Here is an 18,040-nt window from a genome sequence, read left to right as displayed (position 1 = left end):
TCACTTTCCTATCAGTATATGTTAGGAGAACTGTAGCTGCTGTCTACCCTGTTAGAATGCAGTGACGCTACAAAGCCAGTTTTCTTTGCAGAAATGTGTCTCAAATTAGTTCCTGAGCATGATATAAACACTTCAACCATTTACCTATTAGAAGCATTCCAAAGGTAAACATCTGATATTAAGCCACTTCATTTTCCCATGCACCTCCACTTCTCTGAAGTGACAATGAATCCAGAGATCAGTTTCCAAAGTGAACAGAAAGTGCAAACTGAGAAGTACGAGTACAGAAATAATTTATCACTACGGAACCAAGATGTTTAAAATATACATGGAGAGATTTAGAAAAAGGATAGTGAACCGTGGACATGCTGCTGTCTCTCATCTCAAGTGACGGCTAGTGGCAACATGAAGTTTCACTTGTCTTCTGGAAGCCCATCATATTGTCTCTTCTGATAAGCTTGCTTGAACTCTTCACCAAGCATGTTCACGTCTTGTTCATCTTTAAGAATCCCCTGAACACAGAGAGAAGGAAAGTAGTTCACTTCAAACTGGTACTGCAATGGACGTTCTAAACGCAGCCTTTTACAATTAAAGCTTTCAGAAGAATTAAGAGGCACCAAATGGCTTTTTAAAAAGCAGTTGTGTCAAAATCCTTTCAAGTCTTAAGACCAGTTTTTATAGAAAATGCTTGCGCTAAAAGCCAAGGGGGTGTTTCTCTTTTCTTGTGCTTATAAATGAGACCGAGCTCTTGCAGATGTTCTATTTCAAGTTATTCAGAAATGATGGCCACACCATATCTAGTGCTTAGAAAACTTACTGTCATCTTTAACGAAGTAAAGCAAATGGAAGGAGGCAGGGCAGTTCCAGGCCATACTATGAGTGGAAGGACTGCCACTGCTGCCTCGCTGACAAAGAGGGGTTGTCTCTCCCCCCACCCACCCCCAGCAAGAACAAACTTCCCTGCTTCTATTTAGCCATTACTTGGTTCTTGACTTACTTTGGGAAGGTAGCCCAACAGTTTAACAGCATGTTCTTTAAGCAGCTTCTGCCGTTCTTCCTCAATAACGTCATTAATCCATCCTTTCCTTCTTTCTTCCAGTTGTCTCTCTTCAAGTTCACGCTCCTACAAAATACAAGAAAGGAAACATGCACGCATGTTCATGGAGTCAATTTCAGGAAGAGGGAGAAACTTCCAACCTACAACAAAAGACCAGCTTTTATGGGGGCTTGTTGAATCCCAGTCACTCTTGTTTCCCACTACTGCAATTTGGATTTCTCCTCTCGGAACACACTAAGAGGCTATTCCCATGATCAGGCGAAATCGGGCTGGGGGAGCCTAGCCTGATTTTGCCTGACTGTGAGAACCACCGGGCTCGCAGGCGGTTAACCCGCCAAACTACCCCTCCCCTTAAACGGGGTTTGCGGAGCGCTCCGCAAACCCGATTTTTAAAATGGTGAGTAGCAGCTCAGCTACTCACAAGGAGACCCCCAACCGGGAGGCTGAAAAGCAGCCTCCTGGCTTGGGGGGGTCTCTCCAGCATGCCCTGCGCACTTGCGCAGGGCATGCATTTGCGCAGGGCATGCTGGAGCTTCCAGGGGCCACGTGGCCACCGATCCTCCCAGCCCCTGCTGGCTCTGTAACGAAGCTGGCAGTCACGTGGGCGGCTGATCGGGCCGGCCAGGGCTGCCGCCCTGCTCATGTGCAGGGAGAGCGGGCTAAGTCCACTCTCCCCACTAACCCCCTAGAGGCTCTTCTCACAGATCGTGTGGTATCACCAGAGACTAGTGGTTCTGTTAGTATTCGGTCTGAATTTGAATCAAAGCACAAAAATTGTTCTTGGGAATTCAGAATGCAGCAGGTGAGCATTTTAGCAGTCCTGAAATACTACTACTAATGTAGTGTTTTCAGCAAAAGTTCTCAAAGTGGTTTACATAGCTAAGTAAGTAAAGATGGCTCCCTGTCCCCAAAGGGCTCGCAATGTACAAAGAAACACAAAGGTAGACACCAGCCACAACAGCCACGGGAGGGAGGATGCTGTGTGGGGGATGGGGCAGGGCAGCAGCTGCTCCAGAGTTGCCAAATGCCAACTTGTCTCCTTTGAATGCTGCCACACTGCGCCACAAGGGCTCCATTTGGGGACCCAAGAAGGGGGAATGGTCACCTGGTGTGCAGAACATTCATTCTGATTATGTTCAGATCAAACACTCCTCAGAAAAGGCTGTGCTTACCTTGTCTGCAAGGAACTGCTTACGCCGCTCTTCAATCAGTTCCTCTACCGCCTTCCGATGCTCCACTTGCTTCATTCTTCGTTTCTGAGCATTCATCTGCTCGATACGGTCGTCTTCGGCAAACTTGGCTAGCATGGTCTGACGGAAGGTGGCCTCCTCTTCCTTCATGGCCTGCAGCAGCACCTCCCTCATGCTCAACTGCTCTTCATAGGACTTCCGCAACTCTAAGCGCTGTCGAATTCTCTTCTCCATCTCTTCCTGCAGGGAGAGATTTTTCAGTTCAACACGTGCCAGGCTGCTTTACAGGCATTCTAATGCACACATGTGACTGACTAATTGATCAACAGATACATACATACACATTTTGTTCTGCCAGTCCAAGGGAAGGTCTTTCTTGTAATGAGGGGCAAAAATAAAATGGAACAGACTAGATAGGGCTTCCTCCAATACATTTATATTCAGGCACTCTATCCTCTAGAACACCAGCTGAAGAGCACGCCCACCTTGGGAGGCACAGGATCCTAAGGCAGGTGAAGCTTTCCTCCTCTGCAGCCAAAACCCAGATGGGCCAAGTACCCCCCAGCAAAGGACTGTCACTCCTTGAACTGCAGTGGATGTGTAGGCTGCCTGTATCCCCACCATTCCAAGCCAATCTGGGATAACCCAAGTGCAGTATGAGCAGCGACTGCTCTGCCTCAATGAAAGCTCCCCATTCCAGGATGCCCCTTTCTATTCCCCACCTAAAGCCCCCTAAAAGCTTGGCTAAATACCCCCAATTCACAGATCCTCACATGCTGCAACAGCAGGATACAGGCAACACAACTCTCCACTCACCTACCTGTGAGACAAGTAATTGACATCAGGTTGAGGAGGCCGACAACATACAGGCAGCCCAGAAGGGTTGCCCAGATGCAAGAAGCTCGAGAAAAGCTGCTCTAAGATTAGGTTGCTTGTTTGAATCCCCGCTGGTACTATAATGGGCAACAGCGATATAGGAAGATGCTGAAAGGCATCTCCTACTGTGTAGGACGAGGCAATGGTCAACCCTTCCTGTATTCTACCAAAGAAAACCACAGGGCTCTGTGGGCGCCAGGAGTCGAATCTGACTTGACAGCACACTTTACCTTTTACTTTAAGATTAATATAAACTGACCACCATTACTCTCAAATCCTCAAAATAAAGAACTGTCAAGCTCCCCTATACGTCAAAAAGTACATTAAAATTACTAGAGCATGCTTCTAAAGTTAGCATGGATCCAACTGCAAATCAGAATTCTACTAGAAAACATGGAAGGAATGTCAACTGGGATCATATTTCCCCCACCTTTTTATTCAGACCCTCGTGCACACATACCACTACAATTTAGATGCAAAACGGAGCACTGTTTCACTTACTGTGAAGGCTTCTTCTGGTTGCTGGAGTCAAGGACATCTCCATGGGTTATAGTCCTCAGGAGCTCCAAGGCAGGACAGTTTTGATTTGTTAGATTAAAAACAACAACAACACCTACTCGACCCTGAGAGGGATAACTCCACCTCAGTTCTTTCGGGCCAAGTTATGGAGGCGTCATGGCAATTGACATGACATAAAGAAAAAACAGTAGAAACATTCAACAAGAAGGATAAAATGTTCAAGGTAAAGAACATGAGCCTCAACCACGGGCCGTGAAAACTATAAAGCTGTATCTTAGAGTTCCTTGGCATCAGGCATAACTAATCAATACTGAATAGATGGTCTCCCAGAAACAGACAAGAGTGCCAAACTGGGTGGGCTGAGAGGTCCTTGACTCCAGCGACCAGAAGAAGCCTTCATGGTAAGTGAACCGATGCTCCGTTCACGGTTGCTGGGGTCAAGAGCATCTCCATGGGGCAGACCACAGCTTGTATATAACCCAGGGAGGGAGCACCCTTGTCTGTTCCTGGGGAAGCCCCTGCTGCAGCACTCTTCTTCCAAATGCTGCCTGGGCTGACGCATAAGAGTCTATTTGATAATACCTGGTAAATGTTGAATGCACTTTTCCACGTTGCTGCCCTACAAATTTCCTGTACTGGGGCATTCGTGGAAAATGCAGCTGATGTTGCTGCCAACCTAGTTTAAGGGGCAACTATGCACGTAGGGGGTCGAAGACGCTGGGCCTCATACGCCAGCACTATGCACGCTTTAATCCATTGGGCAAGGCTAGATGAGGACACTGCCATTCCCATGGATCCAGGGAGAAAAGAGACAAATAGGGAATACATTGCTCTGAAGGATGCTGATCGTTTTATGTACTTCTTGAGGCAACATCACACATCTAACATGTGCCACTGTTTTTCCTTCACGTGTGTTGGATGTGGACCGAAGGATAGCAGAAAAACATCCTGAGACTGATGAAAGGACAATGTCACCTTGGTATGTATGTACGAATGGGTCTGGGTTGAGACATACAGACTGTCTTTGAAAAACACAGTATGATTTGTGGATCGAAAGAGCCTGTAGTTCCCATACCCTTCTCGCAGATATGATAGCGATTTAAAAAGCAAGCTTAAAGGACAAAATTTGTATAGGGATACTTGCCAAAGGCTCAAAAGGTGGAAACTGCAAGGCCTTTAATCGTGTGTGTAGGTCCCAGGTGGGGAAACCTATGCACGGTTGGTGGAGATATCAGTGTGGCTCCTGGTAAAGACCTCCTCAGGTGAGGATGCGCATGCCAAGAGGTGCCTGAAATGAGGCCCACTAAAGATGCCGCTTGCCTCCTCAGAGTGTTTGGCTTCAGGCCTCTCTCTAGTCCTTCCTGTAGAAATTGCAGTAGGTGTTGAGATTGATGCACTGTCCCTAGGTATTGAATGCCGTGCTATCCATCTCAAAAAAGTCCTCCATGTGCACTGGTATATTCGATTTGTCGAGGGCCTACGTGATGCCCGTAAAGTCTCTGGCATGTTCTTGGAATATCCCTGTTGGCTTAATATTCGCCGCTCAGTTTCCAAGTGGCAAGCCATTACCAGTTCAGGTTGGGATGTTGTACCAGACCCTGTAGAAGTAGATCTTGGGACACCGGTAGAAGCCATGGTTTTGCAGCTGCCAGATGTAGGAGTTCCATGAACCATGGTCTCCTGGGCCAAAAGGGGGCCACCAGAACATACATAAGAGCAGCCCTGCTGGATCAGGCCCAAGAACGCCCATGTAGTCCAGCATCCTGTTTCACACAGTGGCTCACCAGATGCCGCTGGAAGCCTACAGGCAAGAGTTGAGGACATGCCCTCCCTCCTGCTGTGGCTCCCCTGCAACTGGTACTCAGAGGCATCCTCCCTTTGAGGCTGGAGGCGGCCTATAGCCCTCCGACTAGTAGCCATTGAAGGACCTCTCTGCCATCAAATTATCCAAAGCCCTCTTTAAGCCATCCGGCTTTAAAAGGGGCCACCTCTTAAAGCCACCAGGATCACTCTCACCTTCAGCAGATGTATCCTTCTCAACACTCTTGCTAGTAGAGGTGTTGGTGGAAACGCATACAAGAGGCTGTCCGGCCATGGGGTTGATAGTGCATCTATGTCCTCTGCTCCCCTGCAGGAGAATCCTGTCATGAATCGTGGTAACTGAGCATTCTGTGGTGTTGCAAATATGTCCATGATCAGTGTTCCCAGTCTCTTTCTGATTTCTTGAGAAGTCCTTGGATTTAAGGACCATTCGTCCGGTATCAGGTCCTCCTGACTCAACCAGTCTGCTAGCTGATTTTGGTTTCCCTTTACATGGTGAGCTGTCAGGGAGCCTAGATGTAACTCCACCCAGCTGAGCAGCTGGACTGCTTCCTTGTGAAGCAGGGGGGAACTTTGAACGTGTGCCCCCCTTGCTGATTTATATGGGCTTTTGCCATTGTGTTGTCCATCCTTACTATGATGTGAAGACCCTGCAGAGTCTGTTGGGAAGCCTCTAGATCGAGACAGATAGCTCACAACTCCAGCCAATTTATGCTGTGCCCCCTTTCCTGTGGTGACCACATAGCCTGGGCTGATAGCTGTTGGTAGTGTGCACCTCAGCCCCTGTTGCTAGCATCTGTGGTTCCTATCAACTTGAGTGGATCCAGAAACTGTCTAGCCTGTAGTAGGTTTTGAGGCACTAGCTACTAACTGAGGGACATACGTCCTGTGGTGGGATGTGAAGCAATGTGTGTTTCCTCTGGGCAGTGGCCGATTGATACTGCAACAGGAACCATTGCAAACTTTTTAGGTGAAACCTCCCCCACGGGACAGCCTCCAATGTTGCAACCATTAGGCCCAAGATCCTTGCCAGTGTGGTAACACTGCTGGTGCTGCCATGCCTGCCTTATCTCCAAGGTGATGGTCAAGTACCGATCTTGAGGTAAGAAGAGGTGGTTCTCCACTGTATCATTATCACCCCCAGGTGTTGAAGCCTGTATGATGGGTTTAGCTGACTTCCCCCCCACCCCCGGTCCACTAGGAATCCGTGTTCCTTTAGAGCTGACAGAGTTGTTAATAGATCGCGCTGCGCTGTGATCCTTGAGTGTGACTGGAGAAGGTGGTCATCCAGTTATGCAAATATCCAGACTCCCTGCAGGTGTAGATATGCCATGATTGGCGCCAGCACCTTTGTGAATAAGCAAGGAGCTGATGACAGTCCGAATGGGAGAGCGGTGTATTGGTAGTGCCGTCCTACATACTTGAGAGCCTGAGGAGATGCTGACTGCCCTGATGAATGGGTATATGCAGATAAGCCTCCTTGAAATCTATTGATGCCAGGAAATCCAGATGAAGAAGAGCCTCTGCCACTGACCATAGTGTCTCCATCCTGAAGCACTCATGTTTTACCCATTTGTTTATATATTTTAGGTCTAACACGACTCTTCTTGGTCCGTCCTTTTTGGGGACGGTGAACAAGATAGAAAAGATGCCCCTCCTCCCCTGACACGGTGGAACTGATTCCACTGCTCCAATGTCCTCCAAATGCCGAATTGCTTTTTGGAGCTCTGTGTGTTTGATAAAAGAGTGAGATCACGGTGTTGGAAGGAATCTGTGGGAGGGAGGGACATCCAGTTCTATCTTGTATCCCATTTGTATGACATTTAGGACCCATTTGTCCATCATGGAGGACTCCCATGCATGGAAGTAGTCCAACAAGTGGCCTCCTAGTTTAACTGCCTCTGAGTCATTGTTGAGACTCGGTCTGTTTGCTTTGGTTAAAGGGCTGCTTGGTGTTTCCGAAGCCTCTGTTGGTAGTCCGTTGGCAACTCTGTAAACCACGTTGGGTTCTGAAATCTCTATCACTGGGCCCCCCGGAATCCTCAAAAAGGCTGGAAAGGCTTCTTGAAATTTGGCCATTCAGTCTTATGCGGTGCAGAGGGCATAGTTTTCCTTTTGTCCTTCGACTCTACTAATACATCTTTTAAGGCAGCTTCCCCAATTTTGTGCTGTCATACGGCACTGCTATTAAGTTGTTCTTTGATGTGGAATCCACTTGCCAATTTTATTTACCACAAGTGTCTCCTGCCTACAACAGATGCTGCTGATGCTCTTGAGGAGAATCTAATGGAATCCAATGTTGGATCCACCACAAATGCCTGAGCTTTTTTGATCTTAACTAACTGTTGCCTCAGTTTTACTGGTTCAGGAGGCGGTTCATTGAGTAGATCATCCACCCACAAGAGTGATGCTCTGGCAACCATGGAGACCGCAGCTGCTGAGCGTGTGGCGAATGAGGCGTGATCATGCACCCTTCTAAGTGCAAATTCTGCCTTTTTATTCACGGGTTCCTTTAATATGACCTCTCTATCCCTAGGGACCAGCAAGCCAGATATTAGTTGTGCTACTGGCGCATCTGCATTTGGCATCTTTAACAAGTCTGATGGTTCTTGTTAAAACGAATAAGAAACGGTTTGCAACAGCCATTGGCTTTCTGTTTGTTCCAGGTAACAGCCACTGCTGTTTAACAGCCTCAATAAAGAACTTGGGCATTAGGAATAGCATGTCCTTAGACTTTGCTCTGAGGAAAACCAAGTCCCCTTTAGTGACCGGCACTCTCTGGTGTCACCTTAGCAATTGCAGCAATCATTCTAGCCATAAGAGGATTAGAGTCCTCTGAAACAAATAAACGCTGTGAGACATTTGCAGATTCAGGATCCTCTCCCCCTGACCATTCGCCCTCCTCCTTGTCATGTATAGTATCAGGGTCATGAATGTCTCTATCTGGTCTGCCCATCCTCTCCTCCTCAGGGTCTTCCTCTAATCCACCACTAGAGTAGATATGGGTTTGCATTTTATAGGCAGCGAAGGCCTAGGATTAGGCACATCTGGGTCCCCAGTTTCCTGACCTGACTCCCCAGAAAAATGCTGATCCTGAGTTCTGTGTTTAGAATAAGTGGACTTAGTACTTTCTCTATGACTGTCCTTAACATGTTTCTTTTTCCTCTTTGCCTTTTTAGGTGGCGAGCTGTCTGATTCAGAAGAAGAAGAGGGACTATTAGAAGAAGAAGAAACCTTCCTTTCCCCCCCTTTGATTTTTTTAAACTCTTTTTCAATGGTCTGACTTGGTGGATTGTGTCTATTATGGCATTCCTAAACCAGGCCTGCCATTCAGGAGGGACTGTCTTCGGGACACTCTGAAGGGCCATTGAGGGACCTGCTTGGGGGCTAACCTCCCCTGCAGGCTTACTTACAGTCTTAGTAGCCTGCTGTTCCTTGCCCTGGACCCAGACACCCCGTTACCATCGTTCCGGTCACTTCCTCGCGTCTTGCAGTTTTTCTATTCTCCATTTTTTGCTCCGTTTTTTGCGCCGAAACAGCACCATTTTCAAGCATTTGCACCATCTTGTGGGCCATCACTGCTGCCACGCCTCCTCTCCCCGGAACTCCCAAGGCCCTCCTGATCTCCTCTGATGTGGGGGGAGGTTTCGGCAAGGGGAGCGCTTTTTCCGGGTTAAAAACTGCTGTGAGAATTGACCGTGCTCTTCAGTGTCCCTCTCGCTCCGTCAGCTTGTCTCCTTGGCAGGCGCACTGGGCTACTGCGCTGCGAGTCTCATGGCCCGTCAGCAGGAGACTCACTGTGGTCCTGGCAGCATTCGGCCCGGATGCTCCAAAGTGACCGGTGCCAACGCTCATTGTGGGGGTGAAGTTGGAGGAGACGAACCAGGAGCTCTAGTTGCCTCTGGGAAGCCCCCTCAGCATCCCTTTCCCGTAGGGACAAGAATCAATTTGTACAGTCCTGCATGCTCCATACAATGGGGAGGAGGAGTAGCAGGGACAAGCGGAGAGCAAGACAGAAACATGAAGGGATAAAGTCAGGTGTTTTGTTATTTTAAAGGAAGGATTTAGAGTTGGAGATTAAGGAAAAATATAGAAATCAGAAAGGAAAACTGGATTTATTTATTTTATAATGACAAGAAGAAAGATTTTAAGGACAGAAAGCTTTTTAGGCTGCCTGGAGCTACGCAGGACAGAAAGAACTGGGGCGGGGTTCTCCCCTCTGGCTCGAGTAGGCATGTTTTTTCTTATTTAGCAAATCAGACCTGTCTTGCCTTGGAGCTCATGAGGGGGATAACCCATGGAGATGTCCTTGACCCCAGCAACCAAGAACAAGCAACACACACATGTCTAAGTAGGATTTCAGCAAATGTGGTCATGATCTCTACAATGCTACGAACAGCTCTAATTTACAGCCATTGAAGTGAGAGGCACAAAGCACTTGACCTCTTGAAGCGGAGTGCGCATAGCCGCCAACAGGGAAGGCAAGGGTACAGTTAGTGTGTGAGTGGGGGCGGGGGGTGGACTGAACTCTGCAGTTGTTTAAAAACCCAAAATGTATCAGAGCCACTACTGTATTTTCACTCGCCCCTCACCTTAACTAAACGACTCACACAGGGTGGGCTTCTGGTCTAAACATCACTTACCATCTCTTTCCTTCGGTCAGCCTCCACTTGTTCTTCGAAATACAGCTCGGCTCGGATTTGCTCAAGTTCTTCTCGCTCCTGTTGCTCTCGCTCCAGATTTTCTGCAATCTGCCACAAGGACAAAGGGAAGTTTTGTCAAAGGGAGGTTCTGACAAAGGGAGACTGAAGCAAGGAAACAGAAGGTCAATTTAAATACCGTTTGCTGGAGCTTTCGTTTTCTCTCCTCATTTTCGTGGACTTTCGCCATCCTGTTGTCTTCTCTTTGCTTCCACATGTTGGCAAATTCCATGATCTTCCTGTTTTCCTCCTCCATCTCTTCATGCTGCCTTCTCCTCCGTATAGCTTGGTCTTTTTTAAATTCTTCAATGAATCTCTGAGTCAGTCTCATTTTCTCTAACCGTTCTTGCCTTGCCCTACAGAAAATTTTGAAACACGGACTTCAGGAATGTGTCTTCAGGAATATGTCAATTAATGATTTTAATTGTAAACCGCCCAGAGATGCAAGTTTTGGGCGGTATAGAAATATTTTGAATAAATAAAATAAAATAAATGTCTAGATAAAACTAGTCCTAGAGTCTACACGCCACCTCTCCACTCCAAAGGCTCTCGGAGCCTTCCCTCCGACCCATCGGTCACATCTACCCCTCTTCTGATGAATTAGATACTCAGACAGATGACCTGCTCCAGACACAAAGCAACTGTGCTTCAGCTCTTGCCAGTCACAAGAGAGATGATGAAGGGATGCAGGACAAACCTCACAGCCCCACCACGGGGCTGACTGCAGGCAACAGGAAAGTTAGAAGCCACATTCCTGGAGTCACACTGCCCCCTTCTGCCAACTAGCTCAGCTTTCGAGTCAGCATCAGGGGCCACAAGTGCGCAAAGGTTGCCGAGTCTTGCCCCAGACCCAAAATACCCCTCACACCCCCACCCACCATGAAGCAATGGGGCCAGCGGGTGCCACTTGTCGGACAAGGAATCTCTCTGACTTGGGAGAGCAAAACACAGTGCCGCCACCGCTGCCACCACCACCAGGACTCACTTTTCGTCTTCCTCATAGATCTTCCTCACAATGTCATCAATCAAGAGCTTCTCTCTTAAGAACTCCTCATAAGCAGCCTGCTTCCGTCTCTCTTGTTCTTCAAGTTGCTTCTCCAGTTCTTGCTGATAAATCAGCTTCTCCCGATTCCGCCTCGCTTCAACAGAGCTCTCTTCCTTGATGGCCCTCTCTTGCTCTTCCTTCATGGCTTTGGCCACCTCTGCCTCAGATTTCTGTTGTTATAATGAGAAGGTTTTTATCCATTCCTTGTAACTTGAATAATCTGGAAGGGAGTAATCCTAATACACAGTGAACAAAAACATGTCATGCTAATACACATTTTCATGAGGAGTGATCCTGAAGCACCAGCTATCCAAATTCTCCCTATAGCCAAGTTGTTCTTTTAACATATTAAAAGAGCACGTATGCATGCCAACATCCTCTCAGCTAAATTAACGGCACACCAAAGCAAAATTACAGAAATGAAGGTACCATCTGATTACACAGGCTTTTCGGGGGGAAACATAATGGAAGACTAGGCGATGTTCTTAGCATTCCTAATGACACACTGGCAGCATTTCAAAACTTTTCAGTATCATGCAAGACTGTTTTCTAAAATGCAGCACTTAATGCTTTTAAAGTTATATCATAGCAATGGGATTAATCTCAGAAATTCTGGAAGCAGAAATTGATCCGTGTGCGTGTGGGGGAAAACAATAAAAAGCTTCAAATTAGTTGCTGTAAGTTTTTACTACCTACCTGGATTCAAACAATGGATTTTGTTTTTCAGCACCGTTACTATGGCTTCTATGCAAGTTTATTAGCCTGGCAGAAGAAATCAAGACACAGGATAAAGTACTACTCCTGTGTCTCTTCTAAATACATTAGCCATGTCAAATGAAGTTATTCACATTCCCAAAGCCTTTGCATTGGGTGTATCCACAGAACAGGCAAGTCTTCTTAGTGCCCAGGGCTCTCCAGCACCGGGCAGAGCCTCCAAGCTTCAAACCTTCAAGGGCATCATTACCATTTGTTCATATCTTAGAGCTTCTTTCTCAGCCACCTGCGCAGCCCTCTCTTTGTTCATATATGCAGATTTCAACTTCCTCTCCAGTTCCCGAAGTTCAATACTAGAAAACCAAATGGTCAAAAAGGATAAAGCAAATGGTGGCAGTGGGAGAGGAAAGAGGAGATATGGGGCACGACAGGGGCGTGGAACGACACTGATGGACCACAGCACAAAGGGAGCCCACCCGCAGGCACATTAGCTGGCTGAAGTCTCACTGAAAACTGAGGCCACCATTTCCCCCACAAGAGGCAGGGCAAATTCGCAGTAGCGTCCCCATAAAGCTTCCCCCTCCCTCAGCCGAGCCTTATCTTGCAGAATTCCTGCACATGGCATCCTGTGCTCGCCATTCTTACATGACACAGATGTGCATTTCCAACAGGGCTGCCTTGTGGCTTCTCCTCTTCACTGCACACAAGCATGGCTGCTTGCCCCGCAGTGCTGCTTCTTCAGGTGAAGCTCTTGGCAGCTCCCCACCCCCACAGACATCCCCCAAGTGCTGATGCCACTGAACAAGACTTGGAAAAGGGGAGGGAGTTTTGTGCAAGACTGGCACCCTAACCCTTCTCTTTGTTCTCTCTCACTGCAAACAGATTGGCTATAGCTTTTAAAAACATACCCCCCAAATGGTCAATTCAAAAGGCTGCTTTTACCACTCCTGCATATTCATTCTAAGACCCGGACAAGGCATGGAGGTGTAAAGCTGAAGCACCCAGGCGTTTCTCTGAAGTGGCACCTTCTTCCCCACACCCGTGCTAAGCTCAGATGCCAAAGAACAGCGGTATGTTTAGAAACATTAACTGCCAGACTTCAGAAATAACTGCCATGCTCTTATATTTCTATTGGTGAAGGGGAAAAAAAAAATACCTGTTCTCTCTGATTTGCTGCCTCATTTTTTCATCTTTAAGCTTGTCATGGTTTAATCTTGCCAACTCGACTGCCAACTTTTCTTCCTGTTGCAATTCTAGTTCTCTCATCTTCTTATTTTCTTCTGCCTTTTGAGCACAAAATTTGACAAACTGGAATTATACTTTAGAACTCATGCAAAAGAATATATTCTCCTCCACTGTTTGCAGTCTCTAACAAGATTTCCCACCTAGATATTAGACAGCCTACAACTTTAACCAAACCGCTGCCCATGCTCCAGGGGTTTCCATTGCATGAGTGAGGAGGGCAGTTTTCGGCAATCTCCCCTTCCCTCTCAACCTGCCTGTGTCTGAGGGTTGGGAAATCCTTAGGGACATAGATCTTCAGGAGGCATGGATTACTTCAGGACGGGGAGAGGGGGAAATAGCCGAGAATGACAGAAAACACTGGCACACCAGTACAGATTTAGTCTGGACGCTGGACATTATATTAGGCAGCATCCAGACCAAGACCCATTGAAGTTAATAAGAACATAAGAACAGCCCTGCTGGATCAGGCACAAGGCAGCCCACCTAGTCCAGCATCTTGTTTCACACAGTGGCCCACCTGATGCCTCTGGGGAGCCCACAGGCAAGAAATGAGGGCATGCCTTCTCTCCTGCTGTTGCTTTCCTGCAACTGGTATTGAGAGGCATCATGCCTCTGAGGATGGAGGTGGCCCACAGCCACCAGACTTGTAGCCTGGTGGGTTAATGGGACACGTTAGTTATGACCAATGTTTCCTTGTTTTCAATGGTGCTTAGTCGCAACTAACTAGTCTGATGCTACACATTGTGTTAGAAAATAATTATCAGCAATCACTAGTTTTAAAGGAATAACTATTTCTCCAGCAATATCAATATTTTACTAATTTAGAGTGGTAACAGAGTTAATTTTTCTTCTGATTAAGAAACAGTCTAGTGTCTGGGGGGGGAATATATATATATGAACAGAGAGATGGATCCAGTGTTTCCTCTAACAGGGATTTCCAGATATTGTGCCAGGAGCTGTCCCAGCATCTTCAAGCTAAAATGGCCTTTGGCTGGGGATTATGGGAGTTGTAGTCAACAACATCTGGGTATCCCTGTTAGAGAGAACACTGGATGGGTCACTGAGTGACACAGATTTGGTCAGGATTCAAAATCTCACAGCGCAGAATATATATCTTTATTTTCTCTCTTTCTTTATAGTATTTATATACTATCTGATGTGTGTATCTCTAGGTGGTGTACACAATTTCACACAAATATAAAACAGAGTAAAAACAAAACAGTTGCACAAAATAAAAAAGGTTAAAACAATGTCATGAGATAAAGTCAATTAAACAGTTTAAAATTAATTTCCGCCAAAAGCCTGAGAAAATAAGTGTGTCCTGAGGATTTTCCTAAAAGCAATTGGAGATTGAGATGCCCTTATTTTGACAGGAACCATACTCCAAAGCCCTGGGGCAGCCACAGAGAAGGCCCGGTCCTGAGTCACCACCAAACGAGCCAGTGGCAACTGTAACCAGACCTCCACAGATGATCTTAACAGGTGGCAAAGTTCATGACAAAGGCAACGTTCTCTTAAGTACCCTGGACCCAAACCAGACCTAAAGATTCTTCATCAACATACTTAAAAACATAGGAAGCTGCCTTATATCAAGTCAGACCATTGGTTCATCTAGTTCAGTATACACTGACTGGCAGCGGCTTCTCCAAGGTTGCAGGCAGGAATTTCCCTCAGCCCTATCTGGGAGATGCTGCCAGGGAGGAAACTTGGAACTTTATGCATGCAAGCAGGCAGATGCTTTTCCCAGAGAGGCCCCACTCCCCAAGGGGAATATCTTACTGTGCGCACACATGTAGTCACCCATTCAAATACAAATCAGGGTGGACCCTGCTTAACAAAGGGGACAATTCATGCTTGCAGCCACAAGACCAGCTCAGACATACCAAGTTGTTATTAACTATACTAACCTGATTTGCTACATGCAACTACGGGATGTCACTCTCTACCAGAAAAAGTTCTCCAGATCACACAAGTCTCACGCTAAGCAAGATGCTTTACTCACTATGAGCACCAGGTTCCTCCCCTGCCCTTGGCCACTCCTGGGAGAGCAGACTCCGCAGCTGCTTATCCCACTGCTGAGCGCGGCTATACTGGGCTGCCGTTTCCCACTGTTCAGCCCGAGCCTGCCTCCTACCCTTTTCGCTGGCAGCTTGTTGCAGTTGCCCCCTACAAAATCTGGGAACTTCCATATCCTCTCCCGTGAGACCAACTCACCTTCTGGATGGCCTCCTCCATACGCCGCTCGTGCTCCTCTTCCTTCAGCAGCCGCGAGACGCGCTTCTGCTCAACACGGTCCTCGGCTTCCCACATCACTTCTAACTGCCGGACTCGCTGCACCTTCTTTGCATGCTCCAGCTCTGCCATGCTCCGGAAGTAGGCCTCGTGCTGCTTCCGGTCCATCTCCTGGGCTGCTGTCAGCTGCGGCCGGCCACCTCTCCGTGCCAACGCCTGCAAGGAAGCAAAAGCGCAGGTGTGTGGTGGAAAGAGCCAGGTCCCTGCACAGCTAAGGGGCTGACCTCGCCTTTGCTAGCAAAAGGACTCCGGAGAAGAGAAGTGAAGAGCAGCAGCAGTAGCAGCAGAGCCCTGCCAGATCCGCAGGCCAAAGCTGCCGCCTCCTGCCAGCATTCTGCTTCCCACCACGCCAGCCAGCCAGCCGGGGCGCCCCTGGGAAGCCCACCAGCAGGGCCTGGAAGCAACAGCTGCTGGCAGCCAGCAAGAGGTAGACTGCCCCTGCACACGGAGCTTCCACACCGCCCTCGTGACTAGAGCCAGGGAGAGGCGGCCTCTGCTCCTCCTTCTTCAGTGGGGTCCAGGGCCCGTCCGGAGGACCTCCGCCGGGGGTGGTGGTGTTGGCCACCGGACGGCCTTGGACGGAGAAGCGCCCCCTCTGCGTGCCCACCAGCTGGCGCCCCAAGCAATAGCCCCGCCAGGTGGACCGGACGGGCCCCGCGAAGGACTCACCATCTCGGCGGCAATCCTGCGGCTCCCTCCGCCGAACTCCGGTTCAAGCACACCGTCGTCGCCCTAGCAACCGAAGCGGGACTTCCGGCGGAGGACCGCGCCAGAGCCCCACCCCTTCCCCGCGCGCTCCCATTGGTCCAGTCCTCCACGGGGACCGCTTCGGTCCGTCTCCTGGGCAACCGCAGGGCGCGCCTGCGCAGTTCTCTCCGCCCCCCGGAGGGGGCGCCAGCAGTAGTCCGGCAGGGGGCCCGTCCTCAGCCACGACGTGGGGCGGGGGGAGGGCAGCAGCACCCCGAGGCCCGGTGGGGGTGGGGGCGCAGAAGCCCGAGTGCTCCAGATGGGGGCTCCAATTCCTGCGGCGGGGGGGGGGGCGTTAGGGAGGCCGCTGGGGCTGGGCGTGATGGGAGTCGGAGTCCAGCGCCGCCCTCGGGCGAGGGGCGGCGGGGCGCAGGCTGCTGGGCTGGCCAGCCCTTGCTCGCCCCCTCCTGGCGGGGCACTTGCAACCCACGTCTGCCTCCCTCCCCTGCCCAGAGGCAGCGGGTTCAGTCCGCCTACACCCGGGGAGGAGGACCCCCCCCGGTCGGAGCTGCCCCCGCTGGCCACTGGCTGGGGTTGCGCGGAGCACCTCGGCGAAGGGCGAGCGCGTGCTCGAGAGCCGGCCCCTGCCCACCGCTCCATCCGACTCGCTCCCCTCGGAGCCAACCGGTTACGAGCAGGCCCGCAGGAGGCACAGCATGGCCGCAGCCGGAGAGCAGGATGGGGGCTTGATGCTGAGCCAGGCTGAAGGGGAAGCGGGCGGGGGGGGGGGACTGCCCTGCCCCCAAAGAGAGAGGTGAATTAGCTTGAAAATGGCTAAGAGCGTCAGAGGAGGAATATTGATCTGCCAAAGACCCAGATAAGTCACCGAGAGAAGAATGCTTGTTTGCTTGATGGATGGGGAAGCTATTGGAACAGCACAGGGAATATCACTGTCAAAGACATCCTCAAAATAGGGCCATTAAAAAAAATAATTATAGCTAGTGAAGAACATATGCCCCATGAGAGTAATAAATGTTGCCTCATCTTTGGATTGAGCCCGATCCACTGGGAAGTTGTCCAGTGCCAGCACCGCTGGAAGGAATCAACGCTGAGAGCCTTACTGTGCTCCCCCCGCAAGGTGTTTGCTGAACCATGGTTTGCTCAGTGGGCACAGACCTGCTGGAAGCACACCGAAGCCCAGAAAGGAGAGGTGTGGCACAAGAACAACACCCTCTCCAAGTGTGCCAGTGCCACATCTCTTCGGTCTGGAAGGCCTGCCAGGCTGCTGGGCCAAGGAGGGGCTCACACCTGGAAGTCTCTGGGGGTAGGAGGCCGCCTCTTAGGCCACCTGCCCACCTTGTAGAAAGCATCCTCTTCAAGGCTTCTTCTGCTGAAAGACTAAACTAATCCTAGCTGCTGGAGCTACCTACCGGTAGTTCCCCCAAACCACAGCACCTGTAGGACGACACAAAAGAGACCTGTGGTCAGAAGGCAGAAGGATTGGAAGGAAGGGGGAGGGTTGTCCAGCGAGAGAGACCAGAGCAAACTACTGCCCAGTGTGAACAAGGGTCAGTCCAACAGCCGGAGAGGTGTCCAGCTTCACATCAGAACAAATCCTGGGCAGAGGGTTCCCGTCTCTCACTGACAGGCAATTGTAGTTGACAACCCTGGAGCCCGGAAGAGGAATTAGAAATATATTGCACAAATTCTATATCTTGTGCAGCCCATGTGTTGCTTGAGGCTTGCCAGTGGCTCTTTCCCTCCATCCTGAACCTCAAAAATAAGAAATTGAGGCCACTTTCCTCCTGATGGGACTCCATGCTTTTTACCCATTGTCCTGCTGTTAGGACACAACTTCCTGGCATGGAGAGGCTGTGTTGAGGGAAAGCTACAC

The 18,040-nt window shown here is 49.3% G+C and overlaps 1 protein-coding gene across 1 annotated transcript; it reads right to left on the bottom strand.

Annotated features, from left to right (window-relative positions):
- Nucleotides 1-276: 276 nt before the first annotated feature.
- Nucleotides 277-16,267, bottom strand: MNS1 (meiosis specific nuclear structural 1). The gene is made up of 10 exons (XM_053273009.1): nucleotides 16,129-16,267; nucleotides 15,382-15,615; nucleotides 13,079-13,206; nucleotides 12,173-12,275; nucleotides 11,149-11,378; nucleotides 10,303-10,519; nucleotides 10,107-10,214; nucleotides 2,230-2,487; nucleotides 998-1,123; nucleotides 277-512 (listed from the first exon to the last, which is right to left on the bottom strand). The coding sequence occupies exons 1-10, from the start codon at nucleotides 16,129-16,131 to the stop codon at nucleotides 414-416; spliced, it is 1,506 nt and encodes a 501-aa protein (XP_053128984.1). The 5' UTR covers nucleotides 16,132-16,267; the 3' UTR covers nucleotides 277-413.
- Between the last annotated feature and the right edge of the window lie 1,773 nt (nucleotides 16,268-18,040).

Source organism: Hemicordylus capensis, chromosome 10 (assembly GCF_027244095.1).
Source record: "Hemicordylus capensis ecotype Gifberg chromosome 10, rHemCap1.1.pri, whole genome shotgun sequence".
NCBI classification, from domain to species: domain Eukaryota; kingdom Metazoa; phylum Chordata; class Lepidosauria; order Squamata; family Cordylidae; genus Hemicordylus; species Hemicordylus capensis.
This window is presented reverse-complemented; position numbering and strand designations above follow the sequence as displayed.